We start from the raw sequence: 19113 nt of genomic DNA, 5'->3' as shown, positions 1-19113 counted from the left end.
GTTCCAAATTTACATTAAAGTACCCAATAATCTAACAAAGTATAGGCAGTTCCAGGCCTATATGCGTTGCAGAATGACTTAATAGGCTGTACTAATACAATGTTACTTGCAGTCCCAAATCTATATGCGGGTACTCAATGGCCTGTCTCAGCACAGCGTACATACTGTTAGGTTCAGTGCATGATCTATGTACTGTCACTGGTGCAAAGTGCTTTACTATGCATGCTATGTTCAGTTTCATTCTCAGGATCTTTTCCGTATCCATATCCATATATGGGTGTGACTAAACTGTACTAAGACAGTGTACATGCTGTTAATGTCAGAGATGCAATTCCCAGTCTAAGCGCTAGATCCAAATCCAAGATATAACTGGATGCAAGTTGCCTTCTTGTGGCAGAAGCCTTGAAGCAAGTGTCACATTCAGACAAAAACAAGTCTCTTTCCAAAACTTCCAATGCTTCAGCGATGTATTCTTCTTGCCTAATACTCACGAACACCGTCAGTGCCAAGCCCGCTAGCACAGGCCATCCATGTGTTGGAACGATCTGTTGTACTTAAATGGGTCAAGATCAGTGGAAGATGAAGGAGTTATACGTAGATCCCTTCTCGGTTAAAACTGGAGACCATTGAGTTCTGGAGATCCTCAGTTTTGGCAGGAAGCACTTCACACTGAAGGAAGTCTGGATGGAGCAGAGACCCTGTGGAAGGAGAGAAGAAATGTGGATGAATTACATTAGTGCAAGAGTAGGGCCATCAAAGGACCAAAAGAGAAAAATTCTAGCATCTTCCTTGACTACTAACAAGAATTTGGATGGAAATGGGAATAAAATGGCCAGTCAGTCTATTCATCTCACCCTCCAGAAGTGACTGTGTCGCACGACTGCCTCAGCCTCAAGCCTAAATACCACACTAACCTCCAATGAATTAGAAATCTGTCCATTTCTTTTTTTGACTGCAGCTTTGTGACTCAAAGTGTAAATCTGGCACATGCGTCAGAGGAGTGGAACCCCAGGAATTTTGGTACCTCACTATTTAGACTCAATCATGCAGAATGACCATTTGGGTGAGGTACCAGAAACCTATTGATGCCCATAGAAGTGTGCCCTACAATAATTCACTGCCATCAGGACAGGGGGAGAGAGAAGAGGCATGTTATCTGCTTTAATCAGGGTATCTCTGTTAAAAGGGTACTTACAGTGGAATGGAAAAGTCCTAGGGCTAGACTTTCCGCTTCACATCGCCCATTTATGGCCCATCTATCACCCAAAATGGACCTCTATCGCCCATTTTGAGCAAAAAGTGGAAATTAGGCCCAAAATATCGCCGGAAAAATAGGCCCCCAAGTTTCCACTTTGATCGCTGAGATGATCGCCCAAATGATCGCCCACACAAGGCCCATCCCAAGTTTCAGCACTTAGCATGCACTTCGCTGGGCTGATGCAAGGCCCAAAAGAGTGCTCAAAAATAGTTGCTTTTTCAAGGCCTTAGAGAGGGAAATGGGCACTACGGACGCCATTTTTAGCCTCTGAGGAAGGGTGGAGAATTGTTCTAAGTTATTTAGAGAATAAAATTGATGTAAATTGTACTCAGAAATTTGGGACAGGGAAGATATTATCACATTATCTATGCTAAATAAATCTCATGATATATTGGAATTATTTAATAAACAGTTTTTACACACTGAAGTTATTTAATGATATTCCGTGCTGAAACAGAATAAACAAACAAATCTGCATGAAGAACTGTATATCGTAAAACTTATGTAAATAATAGAGAAGGTACAAAAGTTGTAGAAAGTTTTTTTTATTAACAAAAATATTTTTTTTTAAAGAACTAATGAACAACACCCTCCCTCCAACCCGCCACCCCCCACACCAACCCACCCTTCCCTCAAAATCCCCAAAACATTAGAAGAAGAATAAATTGAATATTTTAAAGAACAAGTGGCCATTTAAGTAATGACAACAAGTGACCATTTCAGTCATGCTAACAAGTTACCATTTCAGTAACGCTAAAAAGTGACCATTTCAGAAAGAATGGAAAGTGAACAGTTAAGTAATGATAAAAAGTGAACAAGTGAAAATTTAACTATTGAATACAATTGGCCAATTTAGTAACAATAACAATAATAATAGTATAATAAATTGATAACAGCAAGCGAACATTTTAAAACAAGTGAACTAAATAGAAAAGGACTCCCCCCTCCCTACCTGCGGCGACGTTTCCCTCCAGATCCTGTCCCACCCCGTGTTCACACCCCACCCGCCTGTTTTGGTCTACGCAGACCGACACCAAGACGTCGTGCAGAGTGGGATGTCAAGACTTCCTGCCGTGGTGGAGGTGATGGAGAGGAAGCGGAAGCCTGAGGCTCTACGTCCAGAGGAACTGTGCCCTCCGTACTCGCTTGCGTGCTGGAGTTTCGCTGCGAGCAGACACGACACCTTGGGGTGCAGCGCCGTGTCCAGCCAGCAACGCATGCCGTAGGGCATTGGTTGCTGCTGTTTGCTGCCGAATAGCCTCCAAGATCTCCCTTGCAGTCAGTGACTACTCAGAAGACCAGTTGGAGAAGTTCTGGCAGAACTCGCTCCAGGATGCTGGAAACTGGCTCAAGTTCGCAGAGAATCCCTCGAATCAGTGGGATAAGGTCGTGACCAATCGCGACCGTCTCCCTGCACACGGAAATCAAACTCTGTCTGGCCCTCCAAGGCAGGCGATTGCTCGCCACACTGACCAGACCTCCGTGGGGTCAGCGTTTGCAATGTGACACGCCTTGGCATCGCCACCTGCACACCGCTTGGTCCCGGTGCTTCTTCTATCTCAACCGAGATGGCCGCAGGTTGATCACCCCCCACAAAAAAAATATTTTCTTCTTCCGTCTCCGTCTCCTCCTCCTCCTCCTCCTCCTGCTGAAGCACAGCAGCAGGAGTCTGCAGTGGCTCCTCCTCTTCTCCTGCCTCCTGTGATGCTGGAGACGGTTCAGTGGTAGTGGACTCCACTGACTCGACGACCACTTGACCTTTAATTTGATAAACAACGATTAACTATTCAAATCATTGCATTACAATTTTTCTCGAAGTCAAAACATTGCAATGCTTTCATTTACCCCATATGCACAGGTGATCACAAGCTTTAACATGACCTAACATGACCTCATTCGAACATCTATAGTACATCAGATTATATTATAATTGCATAACATTACATTGTAATTGCATAACATTGCATAACATCAAATTACATTTTAATTGCATAACATTACATGCGTAACTACGATATTTTCAGTATCTACTAATGATTCACACATTGCACAATGCACATTTCTCATTACTCACATGTCTCAAGGGAGGGTTCGGCCACACCACGGGATGTGACCGAACGGCTTTCTGGCCCCACCAAGGCCACCGCGAGCCCCTCGTAGGCACTCTGAGTGTGCAACATGACAGAGCCCCCGCCTGTACTGCGCTGCTCCTGATTATTGATCGAGATCTTCTGTAAATGATATGATAACATTGCACGGCATAACCAAATGGATCAGGCGATTTAAGACATTGAAGACATTTAAGACTGACAGATTAAGATCTTCTATTACAAATTAGCATTACGTTGCATATTTCACATTACAACATTTAACTTTATGCTGGGTTGCATAAATGTATTCATAATTTAGTTATGTTTAAATGTAACCAAATAACATTGCAGATTCTTGTTACTATTTAGATCATTATAAATTTCAACTTACTCTCGCAGCTGCCAGTAGGCTGTCCCAACATTTGCGGCATTGGTCCGGTGTCCGGGCTTCATTAGATGCCAACGTGGCCACGTCGGCAATCTCTGCCCTAATCCTCCGATATGCACGGGGTGGAGGTTTCCCATGCCCACCCCGTGTCAGATCCTTGCCATGCTTGCGTATTCAACAACAGTGATCACAGTCCAAAAGTAACTCTTTGGATGTGAAGCACTTTGGGGTGTCCTGAGGTCACGATAAGGTGCCATGTAAATGCAAGCACTTTCTCTGAAAGAGCAAAATGGGCACGTGCGCATTCCCCTGAAGACAGTGGCATCCACTGGCACACATCACCGTGAGAAAGTGAGGTACGGCCCAGAAAGAGGAGAGGGAGAATTTCAAAGGTTAAGAGCATGACCACAAAATGATAGTAATAAACAAGAGCATGAAAAAGAGTGTTGACGCTAAATCATGGCCATTATTATTCACAACATATGCAAAGATAAAGGGGCAGAAATTCGGTCACGCCTCTGTTGCAACGATTATCCGGGTGGAGCCATAAAAGGAGTGGCGTGGAGGCATGCCACTTCAGGGAGTAGCGCGAGCTGGTGCAGGAGGGTGACGGCAGCGAAGAGTGATGTCATCAAAATTCAGGTTGGTGATTGGACCATGGGCAGATACAGCAGGAGCAGCGAGGTGGGGGGCGAAGGAGCAGCAAGAGATTGTAGAGGGACGTGATCGGGGCCCAGAAGAGGCGTGAGTTCGGGCCCAGGAGCAGCACGGGCAAGCTCACACTGCGATATGTGCGCGCACTAGGTCCATGCAGCAGAGCAGGTCTCCAGTTGTCTTGGATAACCCTTGTCACTGGACCAAGACCTAGCTCTGTCAAGCCCATGTGGTGGCTGGTGTGCAACGGCCATGCACAGGCATCTTCCACCCTTCAGGATGTAGTTCGGTACCTAAAATATTAGGTCCTTCATTGAAACAACTGTGAACTCATCCTGTTTTGGAGTGGAAGCAAGTCATCCTCGTTTCGAGGGACTGCCTATGATGATGATGAATCCGGGCGGAGCGGTAAATTTTGCACTGGCAAATGGATTGTGTCTGCTGCTGCAAAATTCATCAGCTGGGCCCGGAGTGTGGAGTGGAGCGCTAAGGGAGGTGTTCCACACCTCTTTTAGGGCGCTAGGCCGGCTGAGCAACTGAAAATCCCGAGCTAAACAGCCGGTCTCAGAGCTCCCCAAGAGAGGCCTGGGGGAAAAAAAACCCTTTAAAAAAAGCACCAAAAACATTCCCAATACATAACTCTCGCCACCACAACATAAATCGCAATAAAACCCCCCAAAAAACAATCACATTTACCTGAGGTAGGCATTACTTACCTCACTGCGGCCGCTACAGATCGGAACGGCAGCTTCCACCGACAGTTCCACCAGGGCGCGCTGCGGAGTGCTACGGGGGGGCAGCCAAAGATTGAGCCGGTGTTGCAGCCAGGGGCGTTGCACACCGGCTCGCCTCTTCTGGGCGGTAATGCTCCGCGCCCCCTCGAAACCGGCACCGAATGTCCCGGTGGGGTGCTGGAAGCTGGTCGTCTGCCCGACCAGAAGTGCCTACCGCTGCCATTGCTGCCCCTCTGGGGCGCTAACAGGGATGGCAGAAGACCGAAAATCCAGCCCAAAAAGTTTATACAGTTTGAGTAAAAAATATGTATTACCTTATATAATAAATTACTATTATAGTCATGTTACCTCAGGACTGCTACGTGCTCAAATCTCTGGAGTGGGGTTTGAAACCCATGACCTTCTATCTGGGAGGCGAGAGTGCTATCACTGAGCCATGGGGTTTCATTCACAGGTGTAAGGCAATAAGGCAAATGTTTATAAACATCAGGAAGTAATTGCTCCAGAGCGAACTCCTGCTGCTGAAGGTGACAGATTACCTGAGGTAGCAGACACCAATCACGAGCTGCAAGGATTGATAGCTGAGGCTCCCAACGAGCTCCTGTCTGCAGACTGATGTGCAGAACTTCACACGACCATCGATTTTGAAGCAGGGTGCCAATGAATCAAAGGAAGAGTGTGAATATACCAGGAGCGAGCACAGCTCTGATCCCTTCCTTAATCCCTGATGTGTTGATAACTGTCTTGAAACCTTGAACCATTTCAGCAGCAGCCAAATGGCTTGAGGCCAGTTGACAGCAACAGTGCTGGAGCCGTCAATCGTTTGGAATCACTTAAACTGGCTACAGTGTGGTACAGATAGATACAGAAAAAACTAATTTCGGGGGAGAAATTGGGGTCATTTGCGCCTTCTGTTAGTGTCTCGGGGGGCGCTAACGGGTCGCAAATGACATTGCGACCGGGCGTGGTGTCGCTAACGACACACGCTAAATTCAGCGGGGGATTTGCTGCGGCATTACAGCGTTGCGCCCCGATCTCCTGCGCCCGGAGATTGTGACGTCATCGGCGTGCGCATCACCCCATTAGCGCCCCGGATCCTAAATTGGGTTTTGCCCCCTGAAGCTGCGCCAGACGATATCAGCGACAGCTGCAAGGGACGCGTACCCGGCGGCCAGACAATACCGGGGTGAAATTTAAAGGTGAGGTGGTCGGCTGCTGCTGAAAACAATTTCCCGTTTCGCTTCCCGCTCCGGTGCCGCTTTGGTCGTGGGGTCGGTGCAGCGATCGCTCAGCCCGGCACTCTGCTTGTGTGTCGGGCTGATCACGCGGCACTCCCACTCCCCAGAGCTCCAGGTACATGGCTTCCTATTATGCAGTGTGTGCAGCTTGGGCCCTTCCCTTTAATTCAGGGAAGAGCCCCTTCGACCTGTGTCTAATTTCAGCTAATGGCCTTTTATACCTATAAAGCCACGGGTGACTGTTAGAGGTTGCACTGCATTCAGATGTATGTTTTCCTTTCTATGTTCATGTAATGTATGCACCTGTGAGTACGCTCACACGTTTGTAGAGCTGTTGAAGAGGTGGGCGCCGGAGGGACTGGAGTGCATCATCACCCCCGGCATCCAAATTTTAATTTGATCTTAATGTCTAAAGTTTAATTTGTTTAAGTTGTCGGGTTTAGTGCCCACCCCCCCCCCCCTCCCTTTTAGCCAGGGGGCACTTGTATAATTTGTGTTTTAGTGCCCTCAAAAAAAAACAAGGGGGCACTGGAAAAGTTTTTGGAGTGTGCCCCCCCCCTTTAATCAGGGGGCACTTGATTACTGATACAACTAAAATAGTTGTAGAGCTGTTGAGTTGGGAGAGGCTTAGCCGGTCATGTGATGCTCACAAGACTCAATAAAACCCCAGCCATTTGGGTTTGAGGGATCCACGATGAGGCAGGTGGTTGTGAGCCTGGTGGATAAACTGGTAATGTGTAGTGTGATTGTTAAACCTTTTGCTAATAAACCAACTAGTTCTTAATAGCAATGTGTTGTTATGAATTCTTAAGCAAAGAACCCATGAAACAAATACATTTCAGTTCAAGAGGCCCATCATCCCTCTCTCGCTCGCTGCAGAACTCTAGGACAATCATAACCCCAGTCCTTTCCTCAGTGTGTGAAGGTTCTGACCACAGCCTGCTGGATCACTTGCTACAGCTGGTATAACAGTGGGTATGGAGGACGCTGCTGGTTTAGGAAGGTGATTCATCTACTTTATTAACTTGAGCGTCCCTTCCATCATGACCTCCCGCTTCTCCTTATTTACTTCCAGCATCCCTTCCCTCATCACTCTTCAAGCTGTAATTTTCAATTTTAATTTTGTGTGTGTGTGTGGGTGGGGGGGTGGGGGGGTGGGGGGGATCCCTGCAAATATTGGCCCCATTCTAACTTCAAAATGGCAGTGTCAGCTGCTGAAAGGAAATCAGTGCCATCATTGCAGAAAATATGTGTTTCATTAATCTTCAGCAACATAAATAACGTGCAGTAAGTCAACAAATTTTGAATACGGAAATCGGACAACCTCACAAACTCTCTCCATTCTCTGGGACTGGAGATCAATGTATATTCTCTTCTCACAATAGTTTCACAGCCCAACAACAACAACACCTTGCATTTTTATAGCACCTTTAAGATAGTAAAACATCCCAAGGCGCTTCACAGGATCGTTATCAAACAAAATGACACATAGTCACATAAGGAGGTATTAGGATAGCTGACCAAAAGCTTGGTCAAATAGGTAGGGTCTAAGCAGTGTCTTAAAGGAGGAGACAGAGCTAGACATGGAGAGGTTTAGGGAGGGAATTCCAGAACTTAGGACCTAGGCAGCAGAAGGCACTGCCGCCAATGGTGGAGTGATGAAAATCAGGGATGCACTAGCAGCTAGAATTGGCATTAGTTTCACAGCCCAAGGGGCATTACTTATGTGTGAGCATGAATGGGGATTAGTAGGCAATTTTACCATTGAGTGCATGATAACCAAGCTCAGTTGTATCCTCACCTATGCAATTCGGTGTTCTACAATATCAACTAGACTATGGGCAGATGTGGAAACCTAGGCTGATATTTTTGTTCCTGCTTCTTGGTCCAGGGCTGCTGAGGTCAGTTGCAATTCAGCACAGATTGAACTTGGGATCATCCTAGTCTGTATGGCTCAGTGCCAAACTATGCAGAGCCTTTATACACTGAGCTTCCGCGCCCTTCTTTCACAGGGCAATGGTCTCTCGTCGATCTGGCAGGTGGAACGTTACTCACCTGTGTTCCTTTAATCCGCACCCAGTCTGTGAAAGTCACAGTTAAGGCTAAGGGGGCTGTGAGGTTACTGACCACATTTTTAGGCCCTTGTTGGAAAGAAAAAGACAGACTTGCATTTATATAGCACCTTTCACGTCCCAAAGCACTTTACAGCCAATGAAGTACTTTTGGTGTGTAGTCATTGTTGTAATGTAGGAAACACGGCAGCTAACTTGCGCACAGCAAGCTCCCACAAAGAGCAATGTGATACTGATCAGATAATCATTTTTCTTTAGTGATGTTGATTGAAGGATATATATTGGCCAGGACACCGGGGATAACTCCCCTGCTCTTCTTCGAATAGTGCCGTGGGATCTTTTACATCCACCTGAGAGGGCAGGCGGGGCCTCGGTTTAACGTCTCATCTGACAGATGACACCACCGACAGTGCAGCGCTCCCTCAGCACTGCCCTGGAATGTCAGCCTAGATTTTTGTGCCCAAGTCTCTGGAGTGAAACTTGAACCCACAACCTTGCCCGTTTATGCTGATTTTCCTCAGTGAAACTGCAGCACTATCCGAGACCATGAACCTCAGCCTGGACCTGGGCCTCCTTCGTCTGATTGCACATGGATACAGACTTCTCCATACATGTAGTCCTAATCCCATGTGTCTGCCCAGTTCCCATATCTCTCTATTTCCCTTTCCTTCAAACACCAACCTAACCTATTTTCAAATGCTGACAGGGTCTCGGCTTCAATTACTAACATCCCAATGCCTCACAATCCTCTGTGTAAAAAGTTTATCCTGCTTTCTACCCTAAATCTCTTACATTTAATCTTCTATCTGTGTCCTCTTGTTCTAGACCCTCAAACATTGGTAACAGTTTTCTATCTACCTTGTCTCATCCCTTCATAATTATAAACACCTCTATCAAATCACCCGATAACTGGCTTAGCCCCGCACCAGGTAGTGCATTAACCCACCAACTTCGATTTTTAGCCCCATTTCCTCCCTCCTACATCCCAACCCATCTGCGTTTTACATGGACAGTCAGGGTTTAACACCCCATAAAAATCAGCGTAGATTCACATTTCTCATACTCTCAACGGCTCTGTGCAAGGGTCTAAAAACCGCTCCTGTGCTTAATGGGTTAGATTATTCATTATTAGGTGGCGAGGAGACAGTCAGGTGGGAAGGTTTGACTGGACTTGGAATTCGCCAGAAGCTTTTGTGAGGTAGAGCATTTCCTTTCAGCGTGACTGATCTGATAGTTGGCATATGATTAAAAAGCTAATTGTAATGAATGAAAATGGTAATTGTAGTGTTAACAATGTTTAATTAATTGTGGTGCGACTAAAATCAATAATTATCTGCATTCATGGGGTGCGAGAAAAATAAGACAGTAATTCAGATGAGCGTTTACCTCACAAAAACAGTCAGAATCCAGCTGAAATTTCCCAACTGGTTCTCTCCCTCTCCACCTACTCAGCAATCTGTCCCTGCCAAGCACAGGGGTGTTGATGTGCTGAGGCAATGCACACGTACACAAACCGAGCTGCATTGGATCATGAAATGACTTTGAGGAAGACAAAGGGGTCAATTTTAAACTGGCGTGCCCAGCGTCAAACTGGGATTGGCTGGCCATTAGGGAGACCGACCTACTTTCACTTCCAGTGATTTTAATGGGAGTGAGAATCAGGTGGTCTCGAAAATGAAAGGCTGATCCCCAAGGCTAGTTTAAAGGCCGGGCTAGCCCCTCCCGGAAGTTTAAATCTGTACTGATTACTGGCAAACAAGGAGAAGGGGAAACTGGATTCAAAACATTAACTTTGGCTGTAAAATGGAAGGACTAAATTCCCAGATCTAGAATCTGTAATGTTGGATTGAAGTCTGTATATTTTCATATTTAAGAAAGAAAGGTTTGCATTTTAATAGCACCTTTCATGACCACCGGATGTCTCAAAGCGCTTTACAGCCAATTAAGTACATTTTCATATTTCAAATATTTGTAGGATAATTCTCTTTATTGGCTTGAAGGGAAAAATTAGAATAGACCCCAAAATGCTGGAAAAGACCAAATGTACAATGTTCCCGTTAAGCTGCGTGGCCCCGCTACGCTCTGGAGGTCCTGCGCAGGCCGCTCACCGGCTTTTCAATAAAAGTAACCGCGCACGGGTGAGAAACTGAATAGGCTGTGCGGCTAGATAAAGGGTCCACTAAACCCAAAATAAGTTACAAATGAAGTGTCAACAATCAGAAATTTCTGGGCAGATCACGCCCACAGACCCTCCAGAAAATAACTCTTTTGTTTTCCGTGTGCGTGCCTTCTTCAACATTTCTTAACACAGCCCCATGGTCTAAATGCATAAATGTGTATACTTTACAGCTAACGTTATGGCAATCTGTGTCCCACTGCACTCTCAGTGTAATGATTTATTTCCACATGTCATAGGTCTATTTTCGGAGTTGTCAGTTTTATTTTGGGAGGGGGGTGGGGCGGGTGGTGCCGGCATTTTGAAACTGTCGGTCAGGTTTTGCTAGTTTTCTAGGTTGGTGTGTTGTTGCAGGATAGGCGCACTGGCGTCAGTGTTCTCGCCCAGGCCAACATCCCCAACATAAAAGCACTGAGCACACTCGATCAGCTCCGATGGGCGGGCCACATCATTCGCATGCCTGATACGAGACTCCCAAAACAAGCGCTGTACTCGGAGCTCCGACACGCAAGCGGGCCCCAAGTGGAACTGCTTCAAGGTCACCCTCAAGGCCTCCTTGAAAAAGTGCAACTTCCCCAGCGACACCTGAGAATCCCTGGCGCAAGACCGCTCAAAGTGGAAGAGAATAATCCGGGAAGGCGCCGAACACCTCGAGTCTCTTCTCCAGCAACACGCGGAGACCAAGCGCAAACGGCGGAAGGAGCGCACGACAACCCAAGCACCCCACCCACAGGTTCCTTCAACCAACGTCCTTTCAATCACCATCTGCCCAACCTGCGACAGAGACTGTAAGTCCCGCATCAGACTGATCAGTCATCTGAGAACTCATTTTTAATGTGGAAGCAAATCATCCTTGATTCCAAGGGACTGTCTAAGAAGAAGTGTTGTTGCCTATTTTATTTAGAGATTAGTGAATCTTTGTCCAGGTTTTCAAAGACCTGTTGATTTTGAGACCAAGGCACAGAAATGTATCTGTGTAGCGCCCGTTTTTTGGGCGGTACTTGGATGACCAAGGCTCCATTATGGTGAGCAGGAAGCGTGTGCACATTTCCAGCAAGCAGCCGTTGCTCATTATTTCTCTAATTGAGCTGTCCCAATCCATCAGTACGAGCTTTTACCTGCCCGAGGCCTCATTGTTGTTTCCTGGCTCCTTTAGCCATGTTAGGTCTACTGCCTCATCGTCTGGATCCAAGCCCCAACATTGCCCATTTATTAAGATCCTACGGCCACGATTTAAAGCACAGGAGGGAGTTCTCCTGCCAATAATCCTCTCTCAACTAACATCATGACAAACAAAATTAAATGGCCATTCATCTCTCTGCAGCTTGTGGGATTAGAAACATAGAAACATAGAAAATAGGTGCAGGAGCAGGCCATTCAGCCCTTCTAGCCTGCACCGCCATTCAATGAGTTCATGGCTGAACATGAAACTTCAGTACCCACTTCCTGCTTTCACGCCATAACCCTTGATCCCCCGAGTAGTAAGGACTTCATCTAACTCCCTTTTGAATATATTTAGTGAATTGGCCTCAACTACTTTCTGTGGTAGAGAATTCCACAGGTTCACCACTCTCTGGGTGAAGAAGTTTCTCCTTATCTCGGTCCTAAATGGCTTACCCCTTATCCTTAGACTGTGACCCCTGGTTCTGGACTTCCCCAACATTGGGAACATTCTTCCTGCATCCAACCTGTCCAAACCCGTCAGAATTTTAAACGTTTCTATGAGGTCCCCTCTCACTCTTCTGAACTCCAGTGAATACAAGCCCAGTTGATCCAGTCTTTCTTGATAGGTCAGTCCCACCATCCCGGGAATTAGTCTGGTGAATCTTCGCTGCACTCCCTCAATAGCAAGAATGTCCTTCCTCAAGTTAGGAGACCAAAACTGTACACAATACTCCAGGTGTGGCCTCACCAAGGCCCTGTACAACTGTAGCAACACCTCCCTGCCCCTGTACTCAAATCCCCTCGCTATGAAGGCCAACATGCCATTTGCTTTCTTAACCGCCTGCTGTACCTGCACGCCAACCTTCAATGACTGATGTACCATGACACCCAGGTCTCGTTGCACCTTCCCTTTTCCTAATCTGTCACCATTCAGATAATAGTCTGTCTCTCTGTTTTTACCACCAAAATGGATAACCTCACATTTATCCACATTATACTTCATCTGCCATGCATTTGCCCACTCACCTAACCTATCCAAGTCACTCTGTAGCCTCATAGCATCCTCCTCGCAGCTCACACTGCCACCCAACTTAGTGTCATCCGCAAATTTGGAGATACTACATTTAATCCCCTCGTCTAAATCATTAATGTACAATGTAAACAGCTGGGGCCCCAGCACAGAACCCTGCGGTACCCCACTAGTCACTGCCTGCCATTCCGAAAAGTACCCATTTACTCCTACTCTTTGCTTCCTGTCTGACAACCAGTTCTCAATCCACGTCAGCACACTACCCCCAATCCCATGTGCTTTAACTTTGCACATTAATCTCCTGTGTGGGACCTTGTCGAAAGCCTTCTGAAAGTCCAAATATACCACATCAACTGGTACTCCTTTGTCCACTTTATTGGAAACATCCTCAAAAAATTCCAGAAGATTTGTCAAGCATGATCTCCCTTTCACAAATCCATGCTGACTTGGACCTATCATGTCACCATTTTCCAAATGCGCTGCTATGACATCCTTAATAATTGATTCCATCATTTTACCCACTACTGAGGTCAGGCTGACCGGTCTATAATTCCCTGTTTTCTCTCTCCCTCCTTTTTTAAAAAGTGGGGTTACATTGGCTACCCTCCGCTCGATAGGAACTGATCCAGAGTCAATGGAATGTTGGAAAATGACTGTCAATGCATCCGCTATTTCCAAGGCCACCTCCTTAAGTACTCTGGGATGCAGTCCATCAGGCCCTGGGGATTTATCGGCCTTCAATCCCATCAATTTCCCCAACACAATTTCCCGACTAATAAAGATTTCCCTCAGTTCCTCCTCCTTAATAGACCCTCTGACCACTTTTATATCCGGAAGGTTGTTTGTGTCCTCCTTAGTGAATACTGAACCAAAGTACTTGTTCAATTGGTCTGCCATTTCTTTGTTCCCCGTTATGACTTCCCCTGATTCTGACTGCAGGGGACCTACGTTTGTCTTTACTAACCTTTTTCTCTTTACATACCTATAGAAACTTTTGCAATCCGCCTTAATGTTCCCTGCAAGCTTCTTCTCGTACTCCATTTTCCCTGCCCTAATCAAACCCTTTGTCCTCCTCTGCTGAGTTCTAAATTTCTCCCAGTCCCCAGGTTCGCTGCTATTTCTGGCCAATTTGTATGGCATTTCCTTGGCTTTAATACTATCCCTGATTTCCCTTGATAGCCACGGTTGAGCCACCTTCCCTTTTTTATTTTTACGCCAGACAGGAATGTACAATTGTTGTAATTCATCCATGCGGTCTCTAAATGTCTGCCATTGCCCATCCACAGTCAACCCCTTAAGTATCATTAGCCAATCTATCTTAGCCAATTCATGCCTCATACCTTCAAAGTTACCCTTCTTTAAGTTCTGGACCATGGTCTCTGAATTAACTGTTTCATTCTCCATCCTAATGCAGAATTCCACCATATTATGGTCACTCTTCCCCAAGGGGCCTCGCACAATGAGATTGCTAATTAATCCTCTCTCATTACACAACACCCAGTCTAAGATGGCCTCCCCCCTATTTGGTTCCTCGACATATTGGTCTAGAAAACCATCCCTTATGCATTCCAGGAAATCCTCCTCCACCGTATTGCTTCCAGTTTGGCTAGCCCAATCGATGTGCATATTAAAGTCACCCATTATAACTGCTGCACCTTTATTGCATGCACTCCTAATTTCCTGTTTGATGCCCTCCCCAACATCACTACTACTGTTTGGAGGTCTGTACACAACTCCCACTAACGATTTTTGCCCTTTAGTGTTCTGCAGCTCTACCCATATAGATTCCACATCATCCAAGCTAATGTCTTTCCTAACTATTGCATTAATCTCCTCTTTAACCAGCAATGCTACCCCACCTCCTTTTCCTTTTATTCTATCCTTCCTGAATGTTGAATACCCCTGGATGTTGAGTTCCCAGCCCTGATCATCCTGGAGCCACGTCTCCGTAATCCCAATCACATCATATTTGTTAACATCTATTTGCACAGTTAATTCATCCACCTTATTGCGGATACTCCTTGCATTAAGACACAAAGCCTTCAGGCTTGCTTTTTTAACACCCTGCTCACAAATTACATTACATATGGGCTCGAAATTGGAGGATTTACCGTCCGCTGTCCCCCTCCCTGAGCCTAATTCAATACTCGGCGGTACTTTGCCAGGGATTGCTGCCAAGAATGGGAGCTCTTGCCCGCTGCCGCCCAGAAACGGCGCGTTAAGTCCCATTTTTGTCGCCAGCTGGTCTTTCCCAGATTTTTCCATGAAACATCCGCCCAAAGTACTGGCAGGATCTCAGCGGTTCTTTGGACGGTACTTGGGCGGAACTTGGCTTTCACCAATTTCGGGCCCATAGTACTTACAGCACAGAAACAGGCCATTTGGCCCACCCAGTCCGTGCTGCTGTTTATGCTCCACATGAGCCTCCGCCCACCCTACTTCAGCTAACCCCATCACCATACCTTTTAATCACTCCTGTCTAAGCATGGAGAATCACCCAATCCCAAACCTTCCCTTTTGTTCTTTCCTTCCCCTCCCCCTGCCCCTGCACTTGCTTAAAACCTGTTACACCGCTAACTTTTTCCAGTTCTGACGAATGGTCATCGGCTGAAACGTTAACTCTCTTTCTCACTGCACAGATGCTGCCCGACCTGCTGAGTATTTCCAGCATTACCTACTTTTATTTCAGATTTGCAGCATCCGCACTATTTTATTTTTGTTTTATCCCTTCAATATATCCTTCTATTCCTTTCTCCCTCATGTGGTTATCTAGCTAGCCCTTAAATGCATCGACACTATTTGCCTCAACTACTCCCTGTGGTAGTGAGTTCCACATTCTCACCGCTCTCTTGGTAACAAAGTTTCTCCTGAATTCCCTATTGGATTTATTAGTGACTATCTTATATTTATGGCCCCTAGTTCTGGTCTCGCCCACAAGTGGAAACATCTTCTCTACATCTACCCTTTTGAACCATTTCATGATCCTCTATCAGGTCACCCCCTCAGTTTTCTCTTTTCTAGAGAAAAGAGCCCCCGTGTGTTCAATCTTTCCTGATAGGTCTAACCTCTCGATTCTAGTAAATCTGTTCAGCACCTCCTCCAGTACCTCTATATCCTTTTTATAATATGGAGACCAGAACTGTTCACAGTCCTCTAATTACAGACATTACATTTCAAAGCATGGGATTGCAGTTTGGGATTTTTCTGGGAAATGTGACAAGTGGTTAATTTTTTCCCTTTTTTCAGTTCCACAGTATAGAATCAGCTCCTTAATCAAAGTAACAATGATGAAGGTATCATTAACGAAGCTGGAAGTTAGTTATAATTAATTGCTAGATGCCAGCAGTAGGGTGAATGGATTTCCTCTTTAAGAAGCCCACGGCCCAGACAGAACATCTACTAACAAAACGATGCCTCATTGAACCTGCTGAAAGGTGGCAGCATGAATAATGGCCCTGAAATCCCGTCCTCCCCGGGTCCGTACGGAATGTGTATGGACCTGGGAAGGTATTGCAAAAGCCGATTTTCAGCGCGCAATGCGCATGCGCCGAAAACCGTCTTTTCCGATCTGTCAAGTTTCTGGTTTGACAGATCTCCCGCATCTCTGGAGCGAGGATATTCCTACGGCAGAGATTGAGCTATTTGCCCATCTCTTGCCCTGCGAATGTCCTCAAAGCTCTTGCGCTTGGTAAAAGCAGGCGCATAGCCTACGTTTACCAATGTAAGAGTTTTAAAACATATCAAAAACATATAAAAATCAAATTTAAAAATACATATTTGTTAAAAACCGTGCCCATTCAGGTAATTTTATTTTAAACCATAATTAAAACTTTTTTAAAAAATCGGCAATTATTTATTTTTCAAAAACATTTTGATCAACTTTAATTTCTATAATGTATTTATGTGAGGTGTTTTTAAAAATGGTTATGTAGTGTTTGGACTTACGAAACTCCTATTACTATGAACGAGAAAATATTTTACCGTGATTGGGTGCCCAGGCTCACATGACTCCTATGGACATCCCAACGTGAACGCCCTCCGTTGTGCAAGAAGAGGAGGCCTGGAGTCCGGAATCACTGGTGCGCGTTCGACCAAAAGGAAAGTGCGCATCTTTTCTCCTATTTTTAATCGAACGCCCGCGGGAAGAAACCACTGGGATTTCAGGGCCATTACCACAGGGAGAAAGAACTATCAATCATGGCATGTACCACGCAATCAGCTGAACAGAACTGTAATTGCAATTATTTTTCACACTGAACCCCAATTCAGATTGGTGAAGTTTTCCACACTCAACATGACATCCCATTATATGGAGCAAAAGCCTTTACCATGCATGCTGTGATACAGTTGCTGTTTCCCAGGGGAATGCTCAGTGTGTGCTGGGGTATGCTAGCATTCACACACTTCACTATTTGGCACAAGTTTTTCTTCTACAAACGTGGCCTGTACAGCAGGGATGCCTGAGCCTTGGTGAGTCTGCCCTCAACGCCTTGCATTATTGGTCCAAGGTTTTCATCTTCATTAGCCGCACAGTCGTAACATAGAGCTTTAGATGTCACACATAAATCCATGATCCCATTAGTGTGGTTATATCTCAAGTTGCTGATACCAAGAGCTCTTGTGATTCTGATTTGGGATTTATCCATGAATGAGGCAACAGCATTTCCCAAAGTGTCTGCTGTGGCTCAGTGGTAGTACTCTCGGCTCGGGGTCAGAAGGTTGTGGGTTCAAGTTCCCACTCTAAAGACAAAAATCTAGGCTGTACTCCCATGCATTATTGCGGGGAAACTACACCGTTAATGTTTTGGATGAGACATTAAACTGAGGCCCTGTCTGCTCTCTCAGTTTAGTCTGTAAAAGATCCCATGGTATTATTTCAAAGAAGAGCAGGGGAGTTCTCTCTGGTCTTGGTCAATATTTATCCCTCAATCAGCATCAGTAAAAAAAGCAGATCATCTGGTCGTTATCACATTGTTGTTCGTGGGAGCTTGCTATGTGCAACTTGGCTGCTCCGGTTCCTCCATTACAACAGTGACTACACCAAAATACTTCATTGGCTGTGAAATGCTTTGGAATGTCCTGAGGATGCTATATAAATGCAAATCTTTCCTTCTTCTTTCAAACCTCTGGGCCCAGAAATTCAAACAGGACAAGGCAACATATCGAGGCTAATTTTTCTGACATTCAATACTCTGGGTGCAAAGGTCATAAATAATGGGTAGCGACCCAGCTTTCCTCCCCTTTAAAGCTACTGTGAGATTTCCAGGGCTTTTCATAAGGCGCAGGCCCAGCAGAGCGAGGTAAAGGAGCTGGGGCCTTCCGGGCAAGGCTGTGCCTGGAACATGGTGCTCTGGACTGCCCGTGGACCCTTGTTGCCTGGACAGTCCTGGGGAAAGGCTAAGGAACGGCACTCATTTTTTAAGCCCTCTCAGAATTTCATGTGCAATCAGGACCTCTGGTTCCTGGTCTCCATTCAGAGATCTCCAACTCCGAGTTCCAAGATACAGGAAGAGGCCAGAAAGGCCTGGGGCATGAAAGGAAATCACAGCGAGCCTGTGGCGGTACAGGAGCAGTGCACTTCAGGCAATCACCCTGTTACTTTACTTCACTTCCCAGCTATGATATTCTTGCAAAGAATTATGAGCAATATCAAGTCACAGAGTTCTGCCACTTTTGGTGTAGGACCTGCTTCCATTGATATATTGGGGGGACTTTTAACCTCCCCCCGCAATGGGTGGGAAAGTAAAAAAATAGTAAAATTCTCAAACCCGAATCCAAATTTGTGAGCCAGGAGGAGCTCCGTGATCTGCCGAGTCGCCCCTTTGACCCCTGGGGGTAGAAATTCGGTAGAAATTTTGAGGTGCTTATGGCAGCGGGCTTAAATTTTGTGCCAGGAAATGGTTTGCGTCTGCAGCCGCAGCCGCAAAATTCATCACCTGGGCCCTGAGAGAGCAGTCATCATCATAGGCAGTCCCTCGAAATCGAGGAAGACTTGCTTCCATTCTCAAAGTCAGTTCTCAGGTGACTGTACAGTCCAAAGCCTTTGACAAGGTCCCACATAAGAGATTGGTGTGCAAAATCAAAGCACATGGTATTGGGGGTAATGTACTGGCGTGGATAGAGAATTGGTTGGCAGACAGGAAGTAGAAAATTGGGATAAACGGGTCTTTTTCGTAATGGCAGGCAGTGACTAGTGGAATGCCGCAGGGCTCAGTGCTGGGACCCCAGCTCTTTACAATATACATCAATGATTTGGATGAAGGAATTGAGTGTAATATCTCCAAGTTTGCAGATGACACTAAACTGGGT

General features: G+C 45.9%; 1 protein-coding gene across 1 annotated transcript in view; it reads right to left on the bottom strand.

Moving 5' to 3' along the window:
* Window positions 1-569: 569 nt before the first annotated feature.
* The window catches only part of LOC139227996 (ras association domain-containing protein 8-like), a 51913-nt gene continuing 33369 nt past the window's right edge, over window positions 570-19113 (bottom strand). Inside the window, exons 5-7 of the mRNA XM_070859147.1 lie at window positions 5664-5930; window positions 5107-5176; window positions 570-698 (exon numbers count right to left, since the gene is read on the bottom strand). Of these exons, the coding sequence (XP_070715248.1) occupies window positions 570-698; window positions 5107-5176; window positions 5664-5930 (466 nt within the window). The remainder of the gene's footprint in view (window positions 699-5106; window positions 5177-5663; window positions 5931-19113) is intronic.

The sequence above is a fragment of the Pristiophorus japonicus genome, chromosome 17, assembly GCF_044704955.1.
Source record: "Pristiophorus japonicus isolate sPriJap1 chromosome 17, sPriJap1.hap1, whole genome shotgun sequence".
Taxonomy (NCBI): Eukaryota; Metazoa; Chordata; class Chondrichthyes; family Pristiophoridae; genus Pristiophorus; species Pristiophorus japonicus.
Note: the sequence above shows the minus strand (reverse complement) of the source record. Positions and strands in the feature narration are given on the sequence as shown.